This window comes from Vombatus ursinus, unplaced genomic scaffold (assembly GCF_900497805.2).
Source record: "Vombatus ursinus unplaced genomic scaffold, bare-nosed wombat genome assembly UNPS02014821.1, whole genome shotgun sequence".
Taxonomy (NCBI): Eukaryota; Metazoa; Chordata; class Mammalia; order Diprotodontia; family Vombatidae; genus Vombatus; species Vombatus ursinus.
The window spans coordinates 10942600-10969073 of NW_020954599.1; the positions used below are offsets into that span (position 1 = coordinate 10942600).

The 26474-nt window shown below is 37.1% G+C and overlaps 1 protein-coding gene and 1 long non-coding RNA gene across 3 annotated transcripts in view; one reads left to right on the forward strand and one right to left on the reverse strand.

Annotated features, from left to right (window-relative positions):
- TET2 (tet methylcytosine dioxygenase 2) overlaps window positions 1-26474 on the forward strand; it is a 155640-nt gene that overhangs the window by 108365 nt on the left and 20801 nt on the right. For both annotated transcript variants that reach the window (XM_027837437.1, XM_027837438.1), the window contains 6 exons: window positions 8132-11607; window positions 13414-13504; window positions 14937-15030; window positions 16224-16432; window positions 19267-19417; window positions 22603-22692. In XM_027837437.1, the coding sequence (XP_027693238.1) occupies window positions 8178-11607; window positions 13414-13504; window positions 14937-15030; window positions 16224-16432; window positions 19267-19417; window positions 22603-22692 (4065 nt within the window). In that variant the 5' untranslated portion in view covers window positions 8132-8177. The remainder of the gene's footprint in view (window positions 1-8131; window positions 11608-13413; window positions 13505-14936; window positions 15031-16223; window positions 16433-19266; window positions 19418-22602; window positions 22693-26474) is intronic.
- Window positions 926-4815, reverse strand: LOC114024430. The gene is made up of 3 exons (XR_003566900.1): window positions 4730-4815; window positions 3989-4028; window positions 926-1064 (listed from the first exon to the last, which is right to left on the reverse strand). It is a non-coding gene; the product is annotated as an uncharacterized LOC114024430 (long non-coding RNA).

Here is a 26474-nt window from a genome sequence, read left to right on the forward strand (position 1 = left end):
AGAGAGAGAGAGAGAGAGAGAGAGAGAGAGAGAGAGAGAGAGAGAGAATGAGAGAATGAGAGAGAGAGAATATGCACATAGATCTGCTAGATCTGACTCAGGATTCTTCCAAAGACACTGATTTTTTGACCAGATTGGCATTTGCTTTATTTACAGAGACACATCCAAGTATGTGGTCTTTCCAATGGTGCCTTGCTCAATGCTGTCTTTGTGGTGACATAGCATTGACTTGTGCATTTTTATCAGACTTTGCAAAAGTTATTCACACAGATGTTAAACAATTAAGTTATTGTGCTTTTTCTGTTAATGTATTCTGATTTTCAAAGTTTAGTTTTTGTATTATCAAAAAAAAAAGCATTTGAACATACCTAAAAGTGACCAGGCTTTTTAAAATGTTTATCCCAAGGTTCGTGATCCCTTCATTGTAAATTCCTTTAACATAAACACATTTTCTGTGGGGAAAAAAAATGATGTGTGTGTGTGTGTGTGTGTAAATCATCACACTATGCAAAATTGCTCAACAAAAACCAGAGAAAAATGAGGTTAGGGACCCAACACTCAAAAACTTCATTAGTGACAACTAAAAGAAAAATAGGAGCCTAATAAAATTGGAAGCACAGTTCTATACATGTTAAAATGGTTAAGAAACACACAAATACTATAATAAATAGTGTCACAGTCTGTGGCCTAGGCTAATCCCATGCCTTGTTCTCATAGGGCCAGGTTGGCAAAGTCTGAGGCTATGGGGCAAGGAGATGAGACAGGGCTCAGCCTTGGAGAAAGGTAGAGGTTTGATGAGTGGAGTTAGTAGTGTGTGAATATGGACCAGCCTTCCTAGATGCACAGCTCCTCCTGCACAAGAAGACAAGATAATACAGCACTCAGACATGTTTGCGACATTGAATTTTTTTAATAAAGTCCACAAATGAAAAATTCTCTGGGATCACACATATGTTGAACTGAGGCAACTGTTAGATATTTCAGGTGTGTGCCTATGTGCATTTTATGCATTCTTGTTCAGTTCCATTCAGCTGGGTTCAGTTTTCTGTGTCCACTCTGTTTATCTGGGATGAAATCACATAAGCAAACAGGAAATTCATGTTATGTTCAAATTGTTCCCTAACATATCAAACATATTGAAACTAATTCACATTTTCAAAACACACATTAAGTAGAACTGACTACATATACATATATGTGTATATATTCAAATACATGTATGTGTGTACATGTGCACACAAACATATTCATATATGATAGTGCAAGAACCATTTCCTCTTCATAGCCAAGAGTGCCTAAGCACAATGGTAGGTCCATAATAGTTTCTTAGTAAACATTTGTTGAATGAGCTAATATTAAGAAGATAATTTTCTGGATAAAAGGCTGATACCCTAAAACACTATACCAGAGAGTGTTTAGAAATCATCATCCTTGAAAGTCTGAAGAAATCCTAGACAACTACCTCTCTGGCCCAAAGAATAGTCTTGCCTAGAAGCAGACAAGTGTATTGGATAATCTTTTTTTTTAAGTTTTTCCTTCCCTCCCCCCCCCCCCACCCTCAGTCTACAGATGGTTACCATTAGACACAAATAGGGTTGTATATGTATGTGTGTGTGTGTGTATACATATATATGCATACACATACACATATATTTGTAAAATTATTCTATACATATGTCTTATCAGTTCTTTCTCTGGACAAGTTGTGTTATGTGATTATGACAGAATACTACTGTGCTATAAGCAATGATGAGCTTAATGATTTTAGAAAAACATAGAAAGACGTGCATGAAATAATGAAGAGCAAAATGAGCAGAACCAAGAGAACATTGTATACAGTAACAGCAATATTGCTTCAAGAATGGCTTTGGGTGAATAAGTAATTTTGACTATTATAAATATCCAAATTAACTATAAAGGATATATGAATAAAGATGCTATCTGCATCCAGAGAAAGAACCGATAAGTTGATAATCTTTTAAAATAAGGGTTAATTACCTTTTTTGTGTTATGGACCCCATTGGTAGTATGGCAAAGCCTACTGACCTCTTCTCAAAATCATGTTTTTAAATGCATAAAATAAATTGCATAGAATTACAAAGGAAATTAACATTTTGAAACATAGTTATTAAAGTATTTTATTTTAAATCAAGTTCATAGACCCTAGGTCAAGAACCCTTATATTAAGATCTTTTCAAGTTCTTTGTTTGCTTTTTACTGTAGAACTTTCCAGTTCAGATAACATAGACAGTGAAAAAATGGGGCAGCTATCTACCAGACTAAGGTGGAAATATAGGCTATTTAAAAGATATGTGGACTGACATGTTCTTTATGTTGTCATACTAATGATTACAGGCCTGTAGTTATAGGGCCTAAAGTAAGAATATCCCAGGTGTGTGTATGTGTGTGTATGTGTGTGTGTGTGTATGTATACATATTTATATACAGAGAGACATATATACATATGCATCTATATATATATATATGTAATAGTAAAGTATGATTTTAAATTTTAGAAAATAGAAAGATCCATAGTACTAATTCTTTCTTTCCTTGGGCCATCCTGGTTCCTTGACACAAGCAACACTATTACTGTTACTTTGGTCAATGTCTGTCTGTCTGTCTCTCTCTCTTTTTTTTTTTTTTGCTTTAATGTAGTTTCTGTTTTTATTTCTTTTTGGAAAAAATATTTTATTTTTAATTTATGGAATAAAACAAGCATTTCTATAACATAACTTTTTTTTAAAAGATGATTACACATGAAACTATGAATCTATTATGTATAATTTGCTATTCCTTTTAAATATACAACAAAGTTATCCTGTAAATTTATTTTTTCTTTTTTTCTTCCCCCACCAGAGACAGCTAACATTAAACACAAATAAGTATGTGTGTATGTATGTATGCATACATGTATGTATGCATGCATACATGCATGCATGTAAAATTATTCTATATATACTTCTATTTATCAGTTCTTTCTCTGGATGCAGATAGTGTCTTTCTTCATATGTCCTTCATAGTTAATTTGATAATTACAATATAATTATCAATTAATTAATATAATTAATTAATTATAATCATTGTAATCAATATAATCAATTAATTAATATAATATAATTAAATTATATTTATAACATAATTATAAATTATAGTTAATTTATAATAGTCAAAATGACTTATTTGCACAAAGTCATTCTTAAAACAATATTGCTATTACTATATGCAATGTTCTCTTGGTTCTGCTCATTTGCTCTTCATGCTAGTCTAAATCTCACTTGATCATAATTTGGTCAAAGTCTCTCATGACTTTTTTGTTGGGTCACTAGATTAAAAATTCAATTCAACAAGAAACAGAGAAGATGGGGTTTAAAAAGCTACATTCCATGTATGCCAACATGGAGGAAACTCCTTAAGACAGAAAATTCCACAGAAGCTTTGCAAATAAAATTTCTGTTGTTGCTCTCTGTGATGTCGCTACACTGTTCTGGTTTTCCTTCTATTCCTGAATAATATTTACCAGTGTTACCATAATCTATCTGTACCCAAATATTGTAGTGTCACGAAGGTAAAAAATTCATCTGCTACCTTTCCTTAGTCTTTCCGTTCAGCTTTAAACAAGAAATCCATAGCATGCATGCATAAATATATAACAAATTAAGAAATAGTCTAGATGGTAGAAGATAAATGTTGATAGCATGTTAATAGTATAGTTCTATCTTCCTCTTCACAAAGCAGGGCTTAAGTTCCTAATTTTGTTTGAATGGATGGATGGATAGACAGAGACTACGTTAAATGTTGACAGTCAAGCACTGTGTAAAGCAGTAAGGATACAAATACAAGCAAGAAAGGCAATCTCTGCTCTCAATGAGCTTACGTTTTAATGGGAAAGACAACACATAAAGGGGAACTGAAAAGGGCTGGGAATACACTTGGAAGGATGGTAACAAGCAGGCCTGGAACCACGGAAGATAAAGCAAAAACTCACCAATCAGAGCTGAGGAGTGCAGAGGTTGAGTCCAGGTTACCTATGGAGAGGAAATGAAAGTGATGGTCTGCAAAACGCAGGCATGGTGGGGATTGGGCCGGGAAGACAGTATTAAAGTCTATCCAAAGGAATTTGCATAGAGAAGGTCTTTGCTGAGAGAAGCTGATTGACTTTCCCAGAGTCATGAAGCTAGTACCAGAGGCATGATTTAAACTCATCCTCTTAACTTCAAGGATAGCACTCAATCTACTGTACCACCTGGTTGACTGTGTATGTGTGTGTGTGTGTGTGTGTGTGTGTGTGTGTGTGTGTGTGTGTGTGTATGTGTATGTGTAGACACATCTGTCCCAATAAAATATAAGCTCTTTGAAGCTAAGTAGCAATGAGATCTATCCAAAGACTATTTATCCTATATATGATAGTATTAGGGTTGAATGGAGAAGGTACTTGCCTGGTAAAATGATGGAGTAACCTTAGAACTGGAGATGACCTTAAAAGTCATCTAATCTAATCCATTTATTTTACAAATAAGGAAACTGGGGCCCAGAAAAGTTAAATAACTTGCCTAAAGTCACATAGAATGTGACAGAACTGGAATTTGAACTCAATTCCTCTCCAAATCCATCACTCTTTCTACCCTGCCTACCATCTTGTAAGTGAACTGAATTTTGTATGTGTACTTTTAAATAAAAAATAAAACACGTATGACAGCCTATTAGGAATATAAACCATGAGACATACCTTCAATTGGCAGGTCGTTCTTTGTTGTTATTGTTCAGTCGTGTCCAAATCTTCATGACCCCATTTGGGGTATCTGGGAAAGATACTGGAGTGGTTTACCATTTCCTTCTCTGGTTCATTTTACATGTGAGGAAACAGACAAACAGGTTAAGTGACTTGCCCAGTGTCACACAGCTAGTAAGTATACGAGGCCAATTTGAACTCGGGTCTTCTTGACCCCAGGCTTAGAATTTGATACATTGCATCACCAAGCTACCCCAGAAGACCTAAGGTCTTTAGAAGACCTTTCTATCATTCAAAAGTCTCAATGGGAAAAATAATTTTATTCATCATATGAACTTTATACAGGTAATAGGGAAAAATACAGGAACTTTATACAGGACTTAGAAGTTTCAGGCAAGGATGGATACTAGGGTAGTCTTAATTAGCCAATGCCTATTGTTCTTATTGTAAAATAGAATTATTTGTCAAAATAGAATTATCTTTCCAGCTAGAAGATGATGCCAATAAAAACAACTTTATTCAGTATTAATCATTCTGCATAGAGCAATTTCACATGTACCAAGCCCCAAGAGTTATTCTTAAGAGAAGTATTTCTGAATATTCACTTGAACAAGGGAGTAGTACTCAAACATGCACTGCATGTTGTATAAATTAGGTGTTCGTCAGTGTAGAAAATAAAATTAGAAGAGCATAAATAATCCCACTCTGCAACTGACAAAAAAAATACCTGTAGGGAATTCCAAAATATGATCATCTTCCTGGTGTAGTGGCAGTATACTAGACACTTGTGAAATTACAGCCTGCTTAACCTTAGAAGCCTACAAAATTAAAAATGAAGAACCATGCTTCTATCTTCTTTTTATGAGAAGTAAAAGTAATGTCATTCAAGAATGTTTCCATCTCAAAAATATATACTTTGTTTTATATTAAACTCATACTATTTATACTAAACTACATTTAGTTTAACATTTCAACAATCTGTTTCCTTTTTATAATTTATTTGCATTTGTAAATGACCCTGTTAACTCCAATTCTGTCAGTAGTGGGTGAACTTTTGTGTTATACAATATTCTATTAGTCTGTCATAGGGCATTTGTGCCACAGGTAAAGATTTAGAAAGGCAAAAGCAAAATTAAGGGAATATTTAGGCAATAGCTTTCAGTTCATTAGGATTATAAATCTTCATATTGCTGTTTTAAGCAGAATTATTGCTCTTAAATGGAACATGGGCCTTTGCAATGTAACATTTTTATGTCCTGAAAATCGTTTTAATAAGCAGAAATTTTAGTTCATATGAGAGGAAAACTTTTGAATCTCTGTATTTAAAGAAATAGAGATTACATGTAAAACATGGAGGTTTTCTGTTTTTAAAATATTGGATAAATAGCTATGAAAAAACAGGATTAATGATTGCTTAATATTCCAACAATAAGAAAAATGAAGAAGTCAAACACTGGGGTTTCTTGCTCTTGTAGCTATAATGTCTCTATGAAAAGCAATTGGCGAGAGACAGTCAAAATTTTGGTTTGTTATGTGTATAATATACGGTGAATAATGGATGTAAATAGAACCCAAGATGATGATGTCAGACAGCTGAAGAGTGGTTCAGGAGGAGTGGGCAGGAAGTAGGGGCAGGAGTGGAGAAAGGAATGAAAGGGAGAGTTAAAGAGAGGTATCTTTTTCTCGCTTTGAATTGGCAAGCTTACTTGATGTAATCTTCTAAGTCAGAGAACTGGCACACTAATAAAATAGCACTCTAAGTCCTTACCCTGGAAACTAAGATTCTTGTGTGAGTTTCCCACCCTCCCTTGGAAAAATGAACCACAAGAGTTCATATGAGTAATTGGTAAAAGGAAAATGCTTGCATGAACAACTAAAAAAATGGGATTAATATTCACTGGCAGGGTTTATCTCTATAAAAAGAATCCCTATTTTGATGAGCTAAATTAGTTTTGAAATTACCACTACACTGAAAAATGTCTATCAAAATAAATTTTGTGACCTTTATTTCTTATGTACATGTTGAATTTGTTAATGTCTTTGCAAATTCAGTTTTTGATTATTTAATGCCTGTAATAGAGAATAGTTGTGCTAACTTTTAATTCTTTGTATTAAAAAAGTATATCATTGAGAAAACAAGCACATATATTATGTATACTTCTATAATTAAAAATACAGAGTTGGCCAATGAATTTCTGTTGATGTCTTTTACTTGGAAAGTGCAGTCCTTCTTTAAGATCCATATCCCTATCACCAAGGCATTGCCTCTTTATCCTTTAATTATTGAAAAGTTTAGATTCTCCAAATTGTGGAAGATTTTCCTGAATCTGTGGCAGTTGCCTTTCTTGGAAATGTTTTTTTTTCCCCAGACATAAGCTTTGTAAGCTAAATAGATAGAAAGAAGTTTCTCTACCCAAACATGAAGTAAAAGGTGGGGGCACCATAAACAAACAAGTCTCCTCCTTGTTCTGCCTCTTTTTTTTCTATGGCTTAGTTTTTCTGCCCAATAGGAGTAATGGTTTTGCTGGAGCATTTTGTAGTCAAAGAAATAGAATACATCATTTTATATAATTTCTATCCATAGATCTCAAAACCAAATGCTTTGAGAGTGAGGAGAAATTTTGGAAAAAAAATATCAGGGCATAAGAGACATGGTGTTGTCTTAAAAGGAAAAGAAGGCAAAAATTAATACAAAAGAAATAAATGGAGGAAATAACAAACCTAAAAACATGTTTATAGGTTTATTGGTTTATAACCTTAAATATAAATGATTAAACAACCTAGTTAAAGGAAAGAGAATGACAAAGCATGAGAAAGAAATAGCTGAGCACAGAATATATAAATAACATTCCATTATTCAGGAGCATATTATACAAACTGTAGTTTATTTAGTTCTCATATTTCTTATTTCCCTCCTTTTCCTCAACCTTCCAAACTCTGAATTACTAATTAACACCTCTACCATTAACTGTTGCTAACAGGTGAACAAAGATGAAAGAATTGAACCTCCTGTGTTGTTGCTGCTACTCATTAATGTTTCTGACATTAGAGGGGGAATAATCTGAAACTGTTGATGGACACTGTAAACATTTACTGCATTGCTTGCATTAAATGTCTTTGCACTCTCCACCCTACTACTAGAAATAACTAAGAATTGATTGCAACAGATTAAAGGGAAGATGTAGGAAATTCATCCATGAATAGCTATTGGTAGGTTGTAGAGTTCAATAGGTTTGGTACCTCATAGTGAGAAAATAGATTATATAACTGTATATAAAAATTATTGCTTGATTATTTTTATAATTATTATTCTATAAAATTAATTATTAATTTAATTTAATATATATTAACAAATTTAGGTGACTTTTTTTTTCTTTCCTCTCCTGTTTTCTTTTTTAGGATACCTTTAAAGGGCAGCCTTGTGGATGGCCCCGAAGCAAGCCAGATGGAACAGGATAGAACCAACCATGTTGAGGGCAACAGACTAAGTCCATTCCTGATACCACCACCTTCTCACATTTGCCAGCCAGAGTCATTGGCAGTGAAACTACAGAATGGCAGTCCGTTAACAGAGAGGCCTCATCCGGAAGTGAATGGTGAAAATAAGTGGTTATCATTCAAGAGCAATTATGGAATGCCCCCTACAAAGGGAATCCAGAATAATGGTGTCAGCCCAGACTTCATACATGAAGACAGACAGTATCCCAAGTGTATGCAAAATGGGGGAATAAAACGTACATCTAGTGAGCCTTCCCTCTCTGGATTCCATCAGAACAAGAAAGCGAAGCAAGATCAAGATGTCAATGGGGAAAGAGATGACTTTAGGGGAAACCAAGACGGAAATAATCAAGGTGAAAGCAGCAGTCAACCAAATGTCTCCAATTCATGTAACAAGGTGCCTGTGAACTTCACAGTTCAAGAAGAATCCACCTCAGATTTTCCCTGCTCTGCAAGGCATAACTGCAGTGGGTCTGAAAACCCAGAATTCAAAAATCAAAACGAGCAGGAGAGGAAAAATGTTAGTTACTCAAACAAGAACGTTGTATTATATCTTAAAAACAAGGCAGTGCCAATGCCTAATGGTGCTACAGTTTCTGCCTCTTCTATGGAAAACACACATGGTGAACTCCTGGAAAAAACACTGTCTCCATATTATCCAGATCGTGTTTCCATTGTGATGCAGAGAACTACATCTCACGTAAATGCCATTAATAGTCAGGCTACTAATGAGTTGTCCTATGAGGTCACTCATTCATCCCATACCTCAGGGCAGATCAACTCCCCACAGACCTCAAACTCTGAGCTGCCTCAAGTGCCAGCTACAGTGGTGCCTGAGGCCTGCAATGCTGATAACTCCAGTATACCAGCTACAATGCCAGGTAGTTATCCCCTTCAGAAGCCAGAACAACAGGTGCAGCAACAGAAATCCGTTTTTGAGATACGTCCCTCTCCAGGAGAGAACAGTAAACACCAAGGAACCACAGAGCTGGTACCTGGTGAAGAACTCTGTCTAGGTTCCAGCAACAACCTGCAAATTCCTGGTGGCACCCCTGATGGATATTCAAAGCAAAATGAAATGAGTGGAGCTTACTTGAAGCAAAACTCTATGTTTGCTAAGAATTCTTTCATTGCCACTACACCTCCACCACCACCCCAATCATCTCCTCTTCCTTTTCTTCTTCCTCCCCCACCTCCTCCTCCACTTCCTCAACCTCCTTCAGAAATGGAAAGCACTCTGCACGGTGAGGCGACAGAAGAACCCCATCACTACCCTAGCCAAAGTGAAGAAAGTCTTCTAAGGGAAATGAAGAATGAGGGGCTGTCAGAGGGCCCTATGTCCCAGAGTCCTGACCTATCCACATGTGCTACCAAATCTTTGAGGTTTCCAGAGAAGCCTCAGAATAACTGTGTCCACAGAAATGAAATGCCAGCTTCCAAGATGGCATCGGCAGGTCCCTCATGCTCTGAGGAAAGAAAGCCAATATCTGAACAGCTCAACCAGCGACCGGAAGTCATTGGGAGTGGTAGAGATCTCCAGCAACATTACCAGAAGCTGATTAGACAAAAAGACCAAGAAATACCAAGGGAGAAGGAAAGGAAGGAAACAAAAGTACTACGAACTCAGTCATATGTGAAACCAGGCTGGATTGAGCTGACTTCCTCTCACTTTCATCAAGGAGAGTCTCACCCAAAGTCTAAGGAGGAATTACTGAGGATGATGCTTCAGTATCAGTCCAATAAAGTTGATCAGATGACCTCAAAACAATATGCCAGGGGCCCCAACCTATCCAAAGGAACCCCAGGGCAAACTTATATCCAGAAAATGGTGCAACAGGATCAGATGCCACAAATGTACCAAATGGAGAATGCCCAAGTGCAGTCTCAGGCCCCAGTGGACCAGTTCCAAAAGCCTTCGCCCCAAATGCCCCTTCCCAAGATGGAATCTCCACTCCAGGCCCATATGCAGTCACACTGCATGCCAAAATTCCCTTTTAAGGCAAGACCAGATCACCAAGCTGAGAAATCCGTAGGTCCACCACTGAAGCAGCCACACCTGAACCCTCAGGCTGCAGAGACTGAGCCATTCTTACCCTCACCCCTCTCACAGCCTTCGCTGCAGAGACAGACACCACAAGCACAATTGCCTCCGAACTCACCCCTCACTCTAAACCATCAGCAGCAAAAACTTCAGGGGAAGAATAAAGAACCAGGGGCCCAGACTTTTTCTCATTCACACGGCAGTAATGAACCACAGACAGAGAGGTCCTCCTTTGGCCAGATGAAAAGGGAGGAATGCCTTCATTCTGAAAGCCCGTATAGCAAGTCAAATGAGTTCCTGTCTCATAACACGCAGAGGGGGGTAGAGCAGGTACACAGTATCAATAGTAGAAACTCTTCTTACAGCCAGATGCTGAAATCGAACATAAACAGCATGCAGCTTTCATGCCAAAACAATGTGCCCTTGGCTTCCGAGAGGAAGGAAAATGCCATCAGTTCTGAATTCTTCATAGGAAGCAAAACACAGGACTTGCATCATATGCAATACTTTCCAAATAATGCAACTTCAAAGCCAGGTGTGTCTCATGGGTGCTTTCAAGAACAGGGCCATAACATGCATCAAGCATCTCCCCATCAACAGTTACCACCCCAACAGCCACAGGGATATCATAGTAAGAACCAAGACTTGCCCAACAAGCAAGCAACCCAGGACCTTCAGCAAAGGTACTCCTTACATCAGCAGCCGGTTGCCCCACCCGCACCAGAGCAGAGGGCAAGCCACATTCAGTCACCTCCCCAGAAGGACTTCCAAAAGCATGCAGCCCTTCGGTGGCACCTCCTGCAGAGGCAAGAGCAGCAAGCCAAGGCTGAAGCTTGCCACAGACAGATGCCCAAGCCAATTAAGGTGGAAGCCGGAGCTAAGCCCAATGCCTGTGTGCGCTCCTTGGCAGGACCGCTAGAGAACAAAGTGTGGAAGAAGGCTGCAAAGCAAGAAATTCAGCACTTGGGGTGTGAGCAGTCACAACAAAAGAGCATCATTGAGACCATGGAACAGCAGCTGAAACAGATTCAGGTTAAGTCCCTGTTTGACCACAAGGCCCTTACGATCAAGTCCCAAAAACACGTCAAAGTGGAAATGGCAGGGCCGGTCACTGTGTTAACTAGAAATACCAGTGCTTCAGAACTTAATGGGCATGCCCCAACATCAGAGCAGCAAGCAGCTTCTTCCTCTGAAAAAACACCCACAAAAAGAACAGCTGGTTCTGTTCTCAATCATTTTTTAGAGTCACCTTCCAAGTTACTAGATACACCTATAAAAAATTTATTGGATACACCTGTCAAGACCCAGTATGATTTCCCATCATGCAGTTGTGTAGGTAAGTGCCAGAAATGAAACTAAAACACATGGTGTTCATCCAGAATTAGCAAATTTGCCTTCAGATGTGAGAATGTCTTTTTTTTTTTAAACCAAGTCTACTGGCAATTTGTAGAGGATCATAAAAAAAAAAGCTTGGATTTTTGTCCTTTCGCTTAAAGATGCTAGGGCTATACATGAAGAACATCAGGGCTGTACTATTTTTTTTTTCCAAAGCAGTTGTGCATGTTCATTTATTTTATGTTCAAAGCCTTTTAAAAAACATATGTGTATCTGTTTGGGATTATTCAATCTGTTTAGCCCTTTGCATCCCATTTCCTTGTGAGGGAGACTAATGAAATGAGAAGATAGTATCTTAGAAAAGTTCATTTAGGAGTTTTTTTAAAATCAATGTTGAATTTGGCCATATTAGCATTTTTTAGTTGCACTTTTATTTAGAAGGAAACAAATCTCTACTCTGCTAATGAATTGTGAAAAAATTATAAACATAAACTTTGGAAGGGTCTTTTCTAGGTATTTATGTCCCAAATGTGTCCCCCAAAAATGAATTTTTTTCATTATTCTTTCCATTTTATCTTTAAAGTATCATGTATTTAATAACCAATTTGGTATCTTTTTTTTGGAGATTTTTTTGGTCAAAGTTCAGGCTATTTAATATATCCTAGGGATGTAGGGAGGCCTTTGTGTCTTTGAGTACAGGATTTATGATTGGGAAAGAAAGAGAACCAAATCCCAAAAGCCCCCCCCCCTTTGCTGATATGAAAAGGCATGCTATGTGGAAGAACATTAAGAAATGGCATGTTGGATCAGACTAATGGTCCACCCAGACCAACATTCTCTTTCTGACAATGTTACCAAAAGACATTTTGTAAATGGGATGGGCTTAATGAAGACTAGGACTGCTTATTTTTCTCTCTGAGTGGTCAATGCTAACTAGCGTACATACCTCACAGCAGTCTTTTATAGTTGATGTAATAAATTATGGCCTACGCTCCCTCATTCCCTTCTCTTATCCTCCAACCCCTGCAATCCCCAAAGCATACATATATGCATATATATTATGTGTTTATGTATATATATATGTGTGTGTGTGTGTGCGTATATATATGTATATATAATATGTATATATATTTTGCTGGGAGCAAGGGGACAAATTGGCTATTCCATCTATGTGAGCTATCGCTCTAGTTTTTTGCGGTATTTTATTTTTTCCTTCCAATCATTCCACTAAAGTAGGAGAGTCTAAGCAATGAGGTTGAGTTGTCTTCTTAATTTAAAAGAATTCCTTGAATAATTTAAGGAAATAAACAGTCTAACTTTGATGTTGTAGCAAAGCAGAAGGAAGAAGAGAGGTTCTTAAAGAAAACAATTAACTGAATCCTTGAAGATAAATTTTTTAATATGTAATAATCCAGGTGATAAACAATTCTCATTAGCTTTTAAAATAATTTTTTTTCATTTAAAAATGCGGTGGATGTGACATATAATATGTTCTCATTCCCAATACAATTTTCCTAATTCATTTCTACTTAATTGATTCCCCCCCCCAAAAAGAGTCAGTGTTTTTCTTCCCCATCTTTGAAATGCACCTTTAAATATACTTTTACCCAGCTGCCCTCCTTATTAATCATTTGGCACAATTTCTGATAGATCAGTCGACTAATTTGCTCATCCTGTAAATTTTTTTTCTATATAATAAGTCACATTTAGGGCCCGTAATGTGCAGTTGGGGATAAGCTTTGTGAATGTAGCCTTTATACTTAGTATAATTGAGGTCTAAAATAATAATCTTCTATTATTTCAACAGAGCAAATTATTGAAAAAGATGAAGGTCCTTTTTATACCCATCTAGGAGCAGGTCCTAATGTGGCAGCTATTAGAGAAATCATGGAAGAAAGGTAATTAACACAAAGGCACAGGGCAGATTAACGTTTATCCTTTTGTGTATGTCAGAATTTTTCCAGCCTTCACATACAAAGAAGTAAACAATTGTAAATCAAGTAATTACTGGTAGGCTTAGCTACTGCAGTGTTGCCAACATTACACACTGCGCTATTCACCGGAGAGTCACAATATTTGACAGGACTAATAGTTTGCTGGCTGGCACAGGCTGCCCACTTTGAGGTGGATGCCAGAAAACCCAGACAAGAACAAGAATTAGCCAACCTGTGAAGCACAGGAGTGTTGGCAGGGGCTGCAAAGACAGACCCAGATCTGGCTTTCCCCTGCTGATGATGAAACATGAAAGAGGAAAGAGAGAAAATGTGGATGGAGAAGTGAAATGGAGACAAATTTACCTTCAGTTACCAATTAGCAACTTCCTAAGAAAGTTGCCCTTTATGAACAAAGAGGAAAATGTGATACGTGGAATATGACAGAGATTCTGTTTATAACAACATTTCCTTAGCTGTTAGTTTGGCATGCAATCTACAATAGCTCTATCTGTGAGTAGCTGGCCATTGTGAGAGTGATCCATGAACGTAGAGCCCTATGGGCTCCACGTCACAGGCATCAATGAGGCTGGTTGAGACCCTGCATGATTCCACACCCAGGATGCCTTTTCTTTATTAATATTTTGTCTAATCATTAAAATGTATTATGATGCCTCAGACAGATAAGAAATGCTTAGCTTGAGTCCTGCCTCATTCTTAAGCCATTCTTGCTAGCAAGTTAGGCACTTAAATGTATACAAATGCACTAACGATCCATCCCCTAGTGGTTTGCTAGTAATAGTATGTCTCGCTAAGTGCCTGACTCATTAGCAGGGAATGCCCTAGGCATGAGGGAGAAACAGAACCTACTGTTTAAGGTTATCTTTGCTTCCAAAATGCATGCCTAAGAGTTTGTCTATGCGCTAAACAAACCCTCAAAAGAAAGCAGTAGAAATAAAGGCACTGTGACATCCAAAATCTTTTTATGAATTCTGTAAAACTTCAAAATGACTACATTGAGTAGTGAATGAAAATTAATTAAGTGCATGGTTCAGATGGCTCCATTTAGCAAAATGAAAGGAAGCCTTATGGCTTTTGAGATTTTGTATCAGAATAAGGTTTCAATGGTTATCACCTAATTAGCACTATTTCCAAAATGGTCCTTTACAGCTTATCAATATATTCTTCTACTGAGAGAAACAAGACTGAAACAATTTATTCTTACCCGCTTTCAATGGCTCAGATCTGATTTTGAAAAGTAAATGGTAGAGCCCTTTTAAAAAAAATGTTTTGGTCATAGAATTAGATGTGCTTTAATTGACCACATTACCAAGTCTATCTGCTGATTGCACGTGTGTGTGTGTGGTTTTGTGTTTTGTGTTTGTTTTTGTTTTTTAAGGTTTGGACAGAAGGGTAAAGCTATTAGGATTGAAAGAGTCATCTATACTGGTAAAGAAGGCAAGAGTTCTCAGGGATGCCCTATTGCCAAATGGGTAAGTAAAGTAAGACAAAGCATCAGAGTACTTCGAGTAATCCCATTTTAGATATCCAGTTGCCCAGCCCAGGAAATGACTTGAAAAGTAATACCATGTTAATAATATGTATATGTATATGTTATATACATACATATATATAGCCTGAGTTTATTAAATTTTATTTTCTTTCAATTAACAAGCACTTATTTTCTCTCCCTCCCACATTTCCCCTTCTCCCAATTAAAAAAATCAAACAAAATCCCTGTAACAAATCTGTATAGTCAAGCAAACAAATTCCCACATTGTCCCTGTCCAAAATTATGTGTCTCATTTTGCATTTTAAATCCATCACCAATGTCAGCTCCTCAAGGGACTGTTTTTACTTTTTCTTTGTATATCCTTCAGGGCTTATCCCAGTGCCTCACTTACTTTAGTAAACACTTAGTACAAATAAATAAATAAATAAAAACACTTCATAAATTCTTGTTGGTTGATTGGGCAGGGGGGGAGATGAGCTGGTTGGCAATTGGAACTTGATAAAATATTATAAATGTAAAAGAAAAGGTACCTACTGATAACTGCTCAGAGCTTGGTCCTTCTGAGGATGTAAGCCCATAGTGATGCCATTACACTGATAATAACAGTATTTATGCACTCTAAAATCTGCAAAATGCCTTACAAATATTACCTCATTTTATCTTCACAGCACCCCTGGGAGTTAGGTGCTATTGTTATCCCCATTTTACAGATGAGGCAGAGATTAAATGACTTCCCTAGGGTCACACAACTGACAATTGTCTGAGGTTGGACTTGAGCTCAGATTTTCCTGACTCCAAGTCCAAGAATGGCTCTATCCAGTGAGCCATTTGACGTTTCACTTAACAAAGAAGGCAAATGTCCCTGTCACCCCTTCCTGGACACAATGAAGCTAGCATTTACTAACAATTACCTGACACATTGAGCTAAGCAATGAAGAATTAGGTGTCCCTCAATTTCTTCTTGTCCATAGACAAAGGTGAGAGCCCCTGCCTTTACATATCAAAAGCAAAGAAATTCTGCCAGAATCTGATGAGCGTAGTTCCAATTTTGCAACATATCTGAACATGACTATGCTTTTATATGGTGCAAGTAACAAATGTTTTCTTTTTTTTTCTTTGTCTGTTCGGGTTGGTGTTGTTTCTTTGTGTTTGGGGTGAAACTGGTCTATGCAGGTAGTTCGTAGAAGTTCCAATGAAGAAAAGCTACTGTGTTTGGTGCGGGAGCGAGCTGGCCATACCTGCGAGGCCGCTGTGATTGTGATCCTCATCCTAGTGTGGGAGGGAATCCCACTCTCCCTCGCCGACAGATTATACTCTGAACTCACTGAAACGCTAAGGAAATATGGCACTCTCACCAACCGACGGTGTGCACTAAATGAAGAGTAAGTGAAACTAGTTGCATTCTTTCCTTCACTTATTTCATTGAAATACCACCAGCAATCTAGAAGTTCTGTTGAAATGGCTCTTGCCCTAAATGAATTAGTTGGAAGGCTTAATTGTTACTGGGACATCATGAGATTTGAGCCCTAGTCCCTGCTCTGTCTTAATGGTGAATTAATAGAGCCCCCATGTCTACATTTTGTAACATGAGAATTGAAACATTCAGGCACGCTGAATGAAAACAGTTTGAAATAATTCAAGGCCTTGCTAACATTTACCAAAAAAAAAAGTATTAATTATTTGTATTTGAATAGGATTATAAGAAATATATACATATATAATTACATATAAGAAATATATATAATGAGGATTATGAGAAATATGTCCAGGAATTGATTGGAAACCAGGGGCCACAGTGCATTTTTGCTGTGTCCCATGGCTCTTGTGTGACCTAGCATCTGAGTCACACCAACAATAAATCTGCCTAAGACTTCCATAAACAGAGGGCAATCTGCCTGTGAGTTTGGAGAGGTACATTTTTTGGTCAAGTGTCTTAGGGCAGCTAAATGAAACAGTGGATGGAGTGCCAGGCCTGGAGTCAGGAAAACTCATCTTCCCGAGTTCAAATCTGACCTCAGACACATCCTAGCTGTGTGAGCCTGGGCAAGTCACTTAACCCTGTTTGCTTTATCTGCAAAATGAGCTGGAGAATGAAACAGCAAACCACTCCAGTACCTTTGCCCAGAAAACCCCAAATGAGGTCATAAAGAATCAGATGCAACTGAAATGACTAAACAACATTGATACAGATAAAAGCAAAATATAGTAATCCATAGTGATGAATTGGAGCTCTAAAGTCTGAAAGAATTATGCTTTTTAAAAAAATGATAATTCCAAGAACTGGATGGATAGGGAATAAATATTATGGTCATTCACAGATGGCCTGACACAATTTTGATTAAAATGGTTGCTATTAGCCATATGATAGCCATAATAATTAAAATATTCTTCTGTGCCTATGATTGAGGGTCTTTAGGATAATTCTGGCCCTAAACTTATTTGCAGGAAAAAAAAAAATACCTTCTATGTATGCTCAGTTATCTGAGTGTTTATTTTCTTTATCTCATCTATGCTTATGGAGAAAAGTATCATAAGGTCATAGAACATAGATGAAATTTCAGAAGCCACTTAGCTCAACCCCTTCTGTTTACATATGAGCACACAGGTTAATTAGGAGGGACTTACACAAGCTCACACAGGCAGTAAGTTTCGAGGTAGGATTTGAACACAGGTCCAATGACCCAATGGTTCAGTCATCACCCACCCCCCTCCCACTTCTATAGAACTTTTAGTATAATAAAATGAACCCTCACTCCAGACTTGTGCTCATAGAAGAAGTCATTTTCATTTCACCTCATGAGAAATTAGCATTGTTATTCCAATCACTGTTAAAGAGGATGTATATCATGAAATTCAGTCATAATGCTCTGACAAGTGTGTATTACACTTACATTCAGTTCCGCAATAATTAAATTTTCTTCTTCTTTTCTTCTTCTTGTATCTTCTTCTTTTCCCAAAATGTATGAAATAGATTGCTAGGTTTACATATCCCCTTCTCAATGAAGCCTTTCCCAGATCCCTCCAGTTGCTAGTATCCTTTCAAATTACTTTTTATTTATTTTGAATATGCATTTTATATATATTTGTGTTTGTACTTGTTGTCTTCCCCTATGGAATGAAAGGTCATTAAGGGAAGGGATGGCTTCATTTTTGTTTTTGCATCCCTAGTATCAACCATGGGCGGGGGTGGAGGAGGTGGGATGGGAAACATGGAGGGGTGGGGTGGAGAATGCCTTCATTTGGTGGCTTGGTGCCTTCATTTTAGGTGGTGATCTCTCACTCTAAACTCCAGCAATAAATTACAATTGTTCTAAAGTGGCTTTTTTTGATCTGATGAACTTATAAAAAACAAAGTTTTTATATAATCTTTTTCCAATTTTATGTTTAAATAATAATTTAATAATTTAAAATAAGAATATATGTACACACATACACACATACATATTCTTATTCAAGATTTATCATATTTTTACATCATCAAAATTTATCCCAGTATCCCTCTACTTCCCACCTCCAAGAGAGCCATCTCATACAACAAATAATATTTTTAAAGATAAAAAAAAATCTGAAAATAAATGCAGTAAACCACAGTTGTAGATCACATACCTCTACAAAGGAGTGGGGTGGATATTTTCTCTTATCTCTTCTTTGGAGCCATTCATATATTCTTAGGATAGAAGTCAAAGTTGGGTTTTTCTGCCCAAAGCAGAGGATAATTCCACATCTGGGACTTACTAACTCAGATTTAAATGTTCAAAGTTAATCAGGCATTGCCACTGAATTTGTTGATACTCTCTGCCTTATATTGAATACTTAATATTCCATTTCCCAGAAAAGCCCTCTGGGAGGACTCATTATTGGGAAATTTGAAAATTGGTTCTGGTGTTTTTCTCCAAACAAAAACCAACTGTTTCCTCCAAAAAACAAGTTTCCCCAGGGATTTCTGTTTTGTAACTAGGCTGTGTCAGCCATGTGTTCAGGTTGGGTGAGTTGGGATGGTGTGTCTGCCATTACTGTGGCCCCCAGTGCCATAAATGCTTTTCTATCATGCTGGGTAAACTAGAGCTCATCTTATGTTTAAACCCTGCTTTGCACTACCTGTGATACAATGTTAAATGAGGCTTATAGGTGTGACACAAAACGATGCTTGGTATCAGATGGAGACGGTATATCTAACCGCACATCTAGCAACATTAGCGGTTCTTTAATTCCTCAGACGAACCTGTGCCTGTCAGGGACTGGATCCAGAAACCTGTGGTGCTTCCTTTTCTTTTGGCTGCTCGTGGAGCATGTACTACAATGGATGTAAGTTTGCCAGAAGCAAGATCCCAAGGAAATTTAAGCTGCTTGGGGACGATCCAAAAGAGGTTGGTTTTCCATTTTGAGTTGTTAACTCCCTTCTGTCTACTGTCGTTCATCTTTGGTAGAGTCACCAGATCTATTCTTTTAGGAATTCATGAAAATATAAGAGCTCATAAGACTGAGAGCTGGAAGGAGGCCTTAGAGACCATTCGGCTCAATCACCCAATTTTACAAACGAAGAAACTGAAGCCTGATGAGGGGGAGTGATTTAGTTAAAGTTATGCAGGTAGTAAATGGCTGACCTTTGACTCGAGCCCAGGTCCTTTCACTCTGAATACCATCATATTTTTATTGCACTAGAGGTAGTGGATGAATAAATAGTCAGCTAAATCACATGTATGAATTGTCACAACTGCCTTGGATTAATACTCAAGCATGAGTGAAGAAGCAGTGCCGCTTAGTAGACTTGTAAAGAGTGTTGGACCTGCACTCAAGGAGATGTGGGTTTGAATCCCGCCTCTGATACTCACTAGCTGCATGACCTTGGACAAATCACTTAATCTCCCTGAGCCTCAGTTTCCTCATAATGCAAAAGTAGCAGCTTGCACTCTGTGACCTATAAGTTCCTTTCTAGTTCTAAATTCATAATACTGTAAAAGAATGAACTCTGAGTCTAGTGACTTAGATTTGAATCCTGATTCTTCCAGCCAGTCAACTAGCATGTATTAAGCACTTGCTATATGCCAAACACTGTGCTAAGCACTGGGGTAAACTAACAATCCCTACTCTCATCTATATGACCTACAAAATGGGGGTGATTATACTTGTTCTCACCAGCCCCACAGAACGGATGTAGGGACCCAGTGAGCTAATGTAGATGAGATCTTCATAAATTGTAAAGCACTATATGAATGCAGGGAGATGGTGGTGATATTTATAGTTGAAGTATATCACCCTCATAGCAATGGATAGGCAAAATGTATTATTCCCCCTTATACTTTATCTTGATGTGAAATCCCAGTGTTTTTGAGAATTGTTGAGATAGTGTTAAAGTTAAATGAGAATATGATGTTCTCTATAATTCTAATCTTACAAAAATGTAGAAGCCTTATTTTAGGCTGTCCAATTTGAAACAAACCAGACTTTCTATTCTTATTTATATCATGGGGTAAGTGTGTGGGGTGTGTGTGTGTGTGTGTGTGTGTTCTGCTGAATAACATGAAAATGTTGCTCTTGGGTTTTAACAAAAATGTTTATTGCTAATCTAATGCAAATGTTGTATTATTACCAAATTAACTTGGTAATCAATTTATGAATATTTTGTTATTTACAAATTTTTCTTCCTTAAGAAAGATTTCTTTGTCAAAGGAATGAGCTCTCTCCCCTCTCCCCCATTTCTTTTTAATGACTTTTGAGCATCATGAGGCCTGCAGGCTATCAGTATGTATCAATATGATCAATTATTGGTTGATTGAAAATCTTGATATGTTTTGCGTTTCAGCTATAATTGATCTTCTAAGAACCCAGAGCAAATCTGAAAACATTTTATGTTGCTAAGTGAATTTGAATTGTAGCCAATGTATATATACAAACTGAATTAGTAACAACATTGATACTTCTTACTGCCTTTAGAAAACCCAGTCTTACTCAGTTTGTAGCTCTAAGAGTTTGCTAATGAAGAGGAGGAAAATGAAAGTGCAAGTATTCATGGATTAGTAACATAAAGGTTCCCTAAAGGAGATTCACACTGCTTCCATTTTAAAACAATATTATCTAAATGCACAAAATGTCCTTTTTAGTACACAGAAGTCACTGATTTCATACACCAAATGAACAGTGACAGTTTTTTGTGATGAAAACCAGTTTTATTTTACCCACTAAAAAGCAATTTCACACCCCTTCTATAAATTCTTATATCTTGGAACAGGGATTCATATACACCAAATGGAAGAGGTGACCAGTAATCTCTTCCCAGAAAATAGACAGGATGACATAGCTTCAATTCTGAGCAAAATAACAATGAATTACAGAGGATGAAAATCTGACCCACCATCTAAAATAGGAACAATGAAGACTGTACTAGGCTGCCACTCTTTTTATAGTTGATGCCAGGTTTATCTCTTATATGACAATGTATTTGTAGCTAAAATTAGAATTCTAAACATGAGGCAAGAATAGAGCTACTTAATATCATGAGATAATTTTACGTATATATAAATGTAAGATAATAGTAGAAAGGCAACTTCTGAGTCAGGAGGTCCTAGGTTCAAGTCCTACCCAAGATATGTACTGATTAAGTGACTCTGGGAAAGTGACTTAACCTCTCAATGTCCCCAGATGACTTTCTAAGGCTAGAAGTCACACAAAAGTTGCTGATCTGCTTTGGTAGAGGGAGTTTGCTCACCAGGGAACCCCCTGCATTGTTGGAATGATTAGCCTGGACCAAAACCAAAACCAAATAAGTAGCAACAACAAAAACTCAATATAGTTCACTTGGAAAAATTGTTGTTCTCCTCCAACTGAAAATGTAAATGGACATTTCTTATTTAGGTTGAATAGACTCTAAGTCTTGCATCAAGGGTTTTATCCATAATGGAAGAACTTCAGTTATTTTTATTGATGCATGGAAAACTCATTTTGACTTCTTGAAAGAATTTTTGTAAGCACTCTGAAACATGAAGCTTATAAATAGACATAGTAAGCCAAGGGTGACTTGTCAGTGCATTATCCTCTTTGGGTGCTAATGGGAAAGTGGGAGAACAGTGAAACTTTTTTTTTCTTTCCAAATGTAAGTTGTACTTCTGTGGTATCAGATACATTATTAAAAATGGAAATCAGGGCTGCTAGGTGGTGCAGTGGATAGCTCGCTGGCCCTGGAGTCAGGAGTACCTGAGTTCAAATCCGGCCTCCGACACTGGACGCTAGCTGTGTGACCCTGGGCAAGTCCCTTAACCCCAATTACCTTGAAACCCTCCTCCCAAAAAATGGAAATCAATCCAACAGACATCTCTAAATGTCTGGATATTTGGTAGAACATGGATAAAACAACTAGATGACTGGTCTCAGTTCACTTTGCATTCAAATATTATGGTGACATACAAAAATATCCTATATTAAGGGGTAAGATTGTGTAAGTCAGGGAATGCATTTTGATTTGCACCAAAGATGTAGGCAATTCAAAGCTAATTGCCTTCATTTGAAGAAAAAGTAAATATAAAGATTAATCTATACAATATTTAATTTTATACAGGAAGAGAAATTGGAATCCAATTTGCAAAATCTATCTACTCTGATGGCACCGACATATAAGAAACTTGCTCCTGATGCATATAATAACCAGGTAGGTTTAAATGAAGTGATTTATTTCTTATTTTGTGATTTATTTGACTTGTGGTTTTCTTTGCTTAGAAAAGGTGGGCTTTTCCCCCTAAAACCTATTATGCTTTCCTTTGTACACAAAAATTAGGGACTCACAACCAGAAGTCAGGGGATGGGAGAAGGAAAGGGATAGGGAAATGGGGAACGTTCCTGCTGTTTTTCCATTATAATGATGAGTTTCCTATTGTTAAGAATTATTTCATCTTTTTTTATCAGTCTCTTACATGTATTTTGAGTTTTTTTCAACTAGTCTCTTTGAGTTTTTGACATTTAATATAAGCTTCTGTGCTTTCCTTAATGATTCCCATTGCTTATACCTACAGCCCACCCCTTTTTATATGTGTATTATAAATATAAAAGTAAAGGAGAAGTGTGTTTGCATAAATGTATGTGCTTACATAAGCAGTCTGTAGCCAATTTACAAATAGGTTTATGTTGGAAAAGTTATATGTAACACAGTTGTTTAGAATTCAGAGTACATTCTCTCATAGAAATAACATTCTAAGTGATGGTTAGGTTCTCAGGACAGTATTTAATATACGCAAAGCTTGATACTCTCTTAATTCTACTATAAACCTTACCACCAACTGTATAAACATTCCTATGAGAAAATGCATTCAAGTCAATAAACCAACAAGGATTTATTAAGCACTTACTATCTGCCAGGCTCCATGCTAGGTATTCAGGACCCTAATATGGGATTCTCAAGAGAGTGGGGACCAAATAAATACTTTAAATACAGGTGCTCACTCATTTAGAGGAACCAGAAACTCCCTGTCATTTCCCCTTCCCTTGTTAAACAGTAGAAAAAGCTACTGTCCCAGTTCCAAACCACCAAGTCCCAAAGTAGGAATTCCAACAAGGAGAAGGCTAAAGAGGGTTACTCAAGTAGAAGGAGTGGAAAGGGTGGGGTAAGGCAGAGAGGAAGCTGGGGGACAGGGAACTTCAAGTAGTCCTGGGTAAATGCCAATGGAGGAAGGGCTTTCTTGCAATATAATTCCTCTACCCTTACTCAGGGTACTTTTTTTCCAGTACTAAACTGACTACCCCTTAGAGCTGAAAGTGGCCTGACAGCTTACCTCAGACTGGCTCTGAAGAAGCAAAAAGAAACAGGGATGGGAATCTAAGAAGACAAGGAGAAAGGAGGCCTAGAAAAATTCCAAGTGATATCACTGGGGAAAGCAAAGAAGTTCACTGGTGGTCTTAGCCTCCTCTCGGTGGCTCCATGTATCTAAGAAGAATACCTAACTTAATGACTGACTAGGAGTATGTGCATATACACAAGGTCAAAATTTTCCTGGTCTTCTATACTTTCTGGCACAGATATCAACCTTTTTGCATGCCTTCTATCTCCTGTCCAAGAAAGTGTCTTCATAATTAGCCAAAATTTGGCTCCCTGTAATTTCTCTTGATTGAGCTTAGGAGGCAAGACTATTGGGAATTTGGAAAACTGTTCAGATTGAATGGTTTTTAAAAGATATAACGTTAGGGCTGTTCTGTCTACACAGCCAGTCAAAGGAGGCCACACCCATTCATGTGGTACGAGTCACAAAGAGCCTCCAGGTAGGGTGATCTGCTCATGCTCCAAATGTCCCTCAACCTCCATATTAGACAATATGGGCATGCCCAAACAAGCCTAAGAGATCTATTTCTTATCCATACCTATTACTTCATCTGTGTAGGGAAACTTCCCACGAGGAAACTTTTTCAATATGGAGCAACAGAGTGTTTATTTAGTCTCCTTTCATAGAGTATTTCTTTAGATATTTGAAGGTGGCTATCATGAGCCATCTCCCTGCCCTTCCTCACTCCCAACACAGGCTTTGTCTTTTACAGGCTAAAGATCCTCTATTCCTTCACCTAGCATAGTTTCTTAACCTTTATTATACTGGTTACCTTTCTCTGGATGCTGTCTACATTGCTGATAACTAGCTTAAAGTATGGTATCCAGAAGTGGTCTCATTTCTTCGTTTATGTTCTGATCAGCATAAAGTATGGGAGGTGGGACCATTAGCTACCTCGATCTGAACTCCAAGTTTCCTCTTAAACGTGATCGTGTTTTTCCCCAAAGACAAATATTTCTCATCTTAAGTCATCTATGCTGTATTCATGCAACAGATTTTTTCTAGTATTTAAATTTTTTTAAAAAATTTTGTTATGTATTTATTTTTAACATTTTCTTTTTAAATTTTGAGTTTCAGATTCTCTCTCTCTCCCCATCTCACTTCCCCCCACTGAGAGAGTAAGCAATATCATGTCAATTTTACATATGAAATCATATAAAATGTATTTCCCTATTAACTATATTGCAAAACAAAGCAAAAAATAAAGAAAATGAGAAAATTATACTGCAGTTAGCATTCAGAGTTCACCAGTTCTCCCTCTGGATGTGGATAGCATTTTTTCATCAATAGCCTTTTGGGATTGTCTTGGGCCATTGTAATGATCAGAGTAGTCAAGTCTTTCCCAGTTGATCATCATAACAATATTGCTGTTACTGTGCACAGCGATCTCCCAGTTCTCATTTCATTTTACATCAGTTCATATAGGTCTTGCCATGTTTATCTGAAACCACTGTCCTCATCATTTCTTATAGCACAGTAGTACTCCATCACAATCATATGCCACAAACTGTTCAGCCATTCTCCAATTGATGGTCATCCCCTTGATTTCCAATTTTTTGCTGCCACAAAAAGAGATGCTATAAGTATTATCATACATATAGGTCCTTTTCTTTTTCCTTTGGTCTCTTTGGGTTACAGACCTAGTAATGGTGTGGCTGGATCAAAAGATATGCAGTTTTATAGCACTTTGGACATAGTTCCAGATTGTTCTCCAGAATGGTTGGACCAGTTTACAACTCTACCATTGGTTCATTAGTGTACCTATCTTCCCTCATCCCTTCCAGTACTTATCATTTCTGAAAGGTGTGAGGTGATAACCTCAGATTTGTTTTAATTTGCATTTCTGTAATCAGTAGTGATTTAGGGCACTTTTTCATGTGACTGTAGATAGCTTTGATTTCTTCTGAAAACTGCCTGTTCTTATCCTTTGACCATTTATCAATTGGGGAATGGCTCTTATTTTTATAAATTTGACTCAGTTTTCTATATATTTGAGAAATGAGACCTTTATCAGAGAAACTGCTATAACTTCTTTTCTTCATTAACTTTTAGCAAAATGTAGTTTCCCTGATTATCTCTTTTAATTAGGTCTATTTTTGCTTTTACTTTGTCTGAGAACACAATTGCTATCCCTGCCTTTTTTACTTCAGTTGAAGCATAATAAATTCTGCTCTAGCACTTTATTTGAACTCTGTGTGTATCTTTCTGTTTTAAGTGCATCTCCTACACAACAAATTGTTGGATTGTGGTTTGTAATCCTTTCTACTATCCACTTCTGTTTTATGGGTGAACTCATCCCATTTCCATTCACAGTTCTGATTATTAATTATGTATTTCCCTCTCCCCTATTTTCTTCTATTTATCCTTCTCTTTTTATCCTGTCCCTCCTCAAAAGTCTGTTTTGCTTTTGACTGTTGCCTCCCTTAATCCTTCCTACCTCTTATAATCTCCACCTCCCCAACATATCTCTTATCCTTTTCCCCTCCTATTTCTCTATCATGTAAGATCCATTTCTATACCTATCTGAGTATGTGTGTGTGTATCACACACACATATACACACATTTACATATGTATATATATTCTTGCCTATTTGAACTATACATATTCACAAACATTAT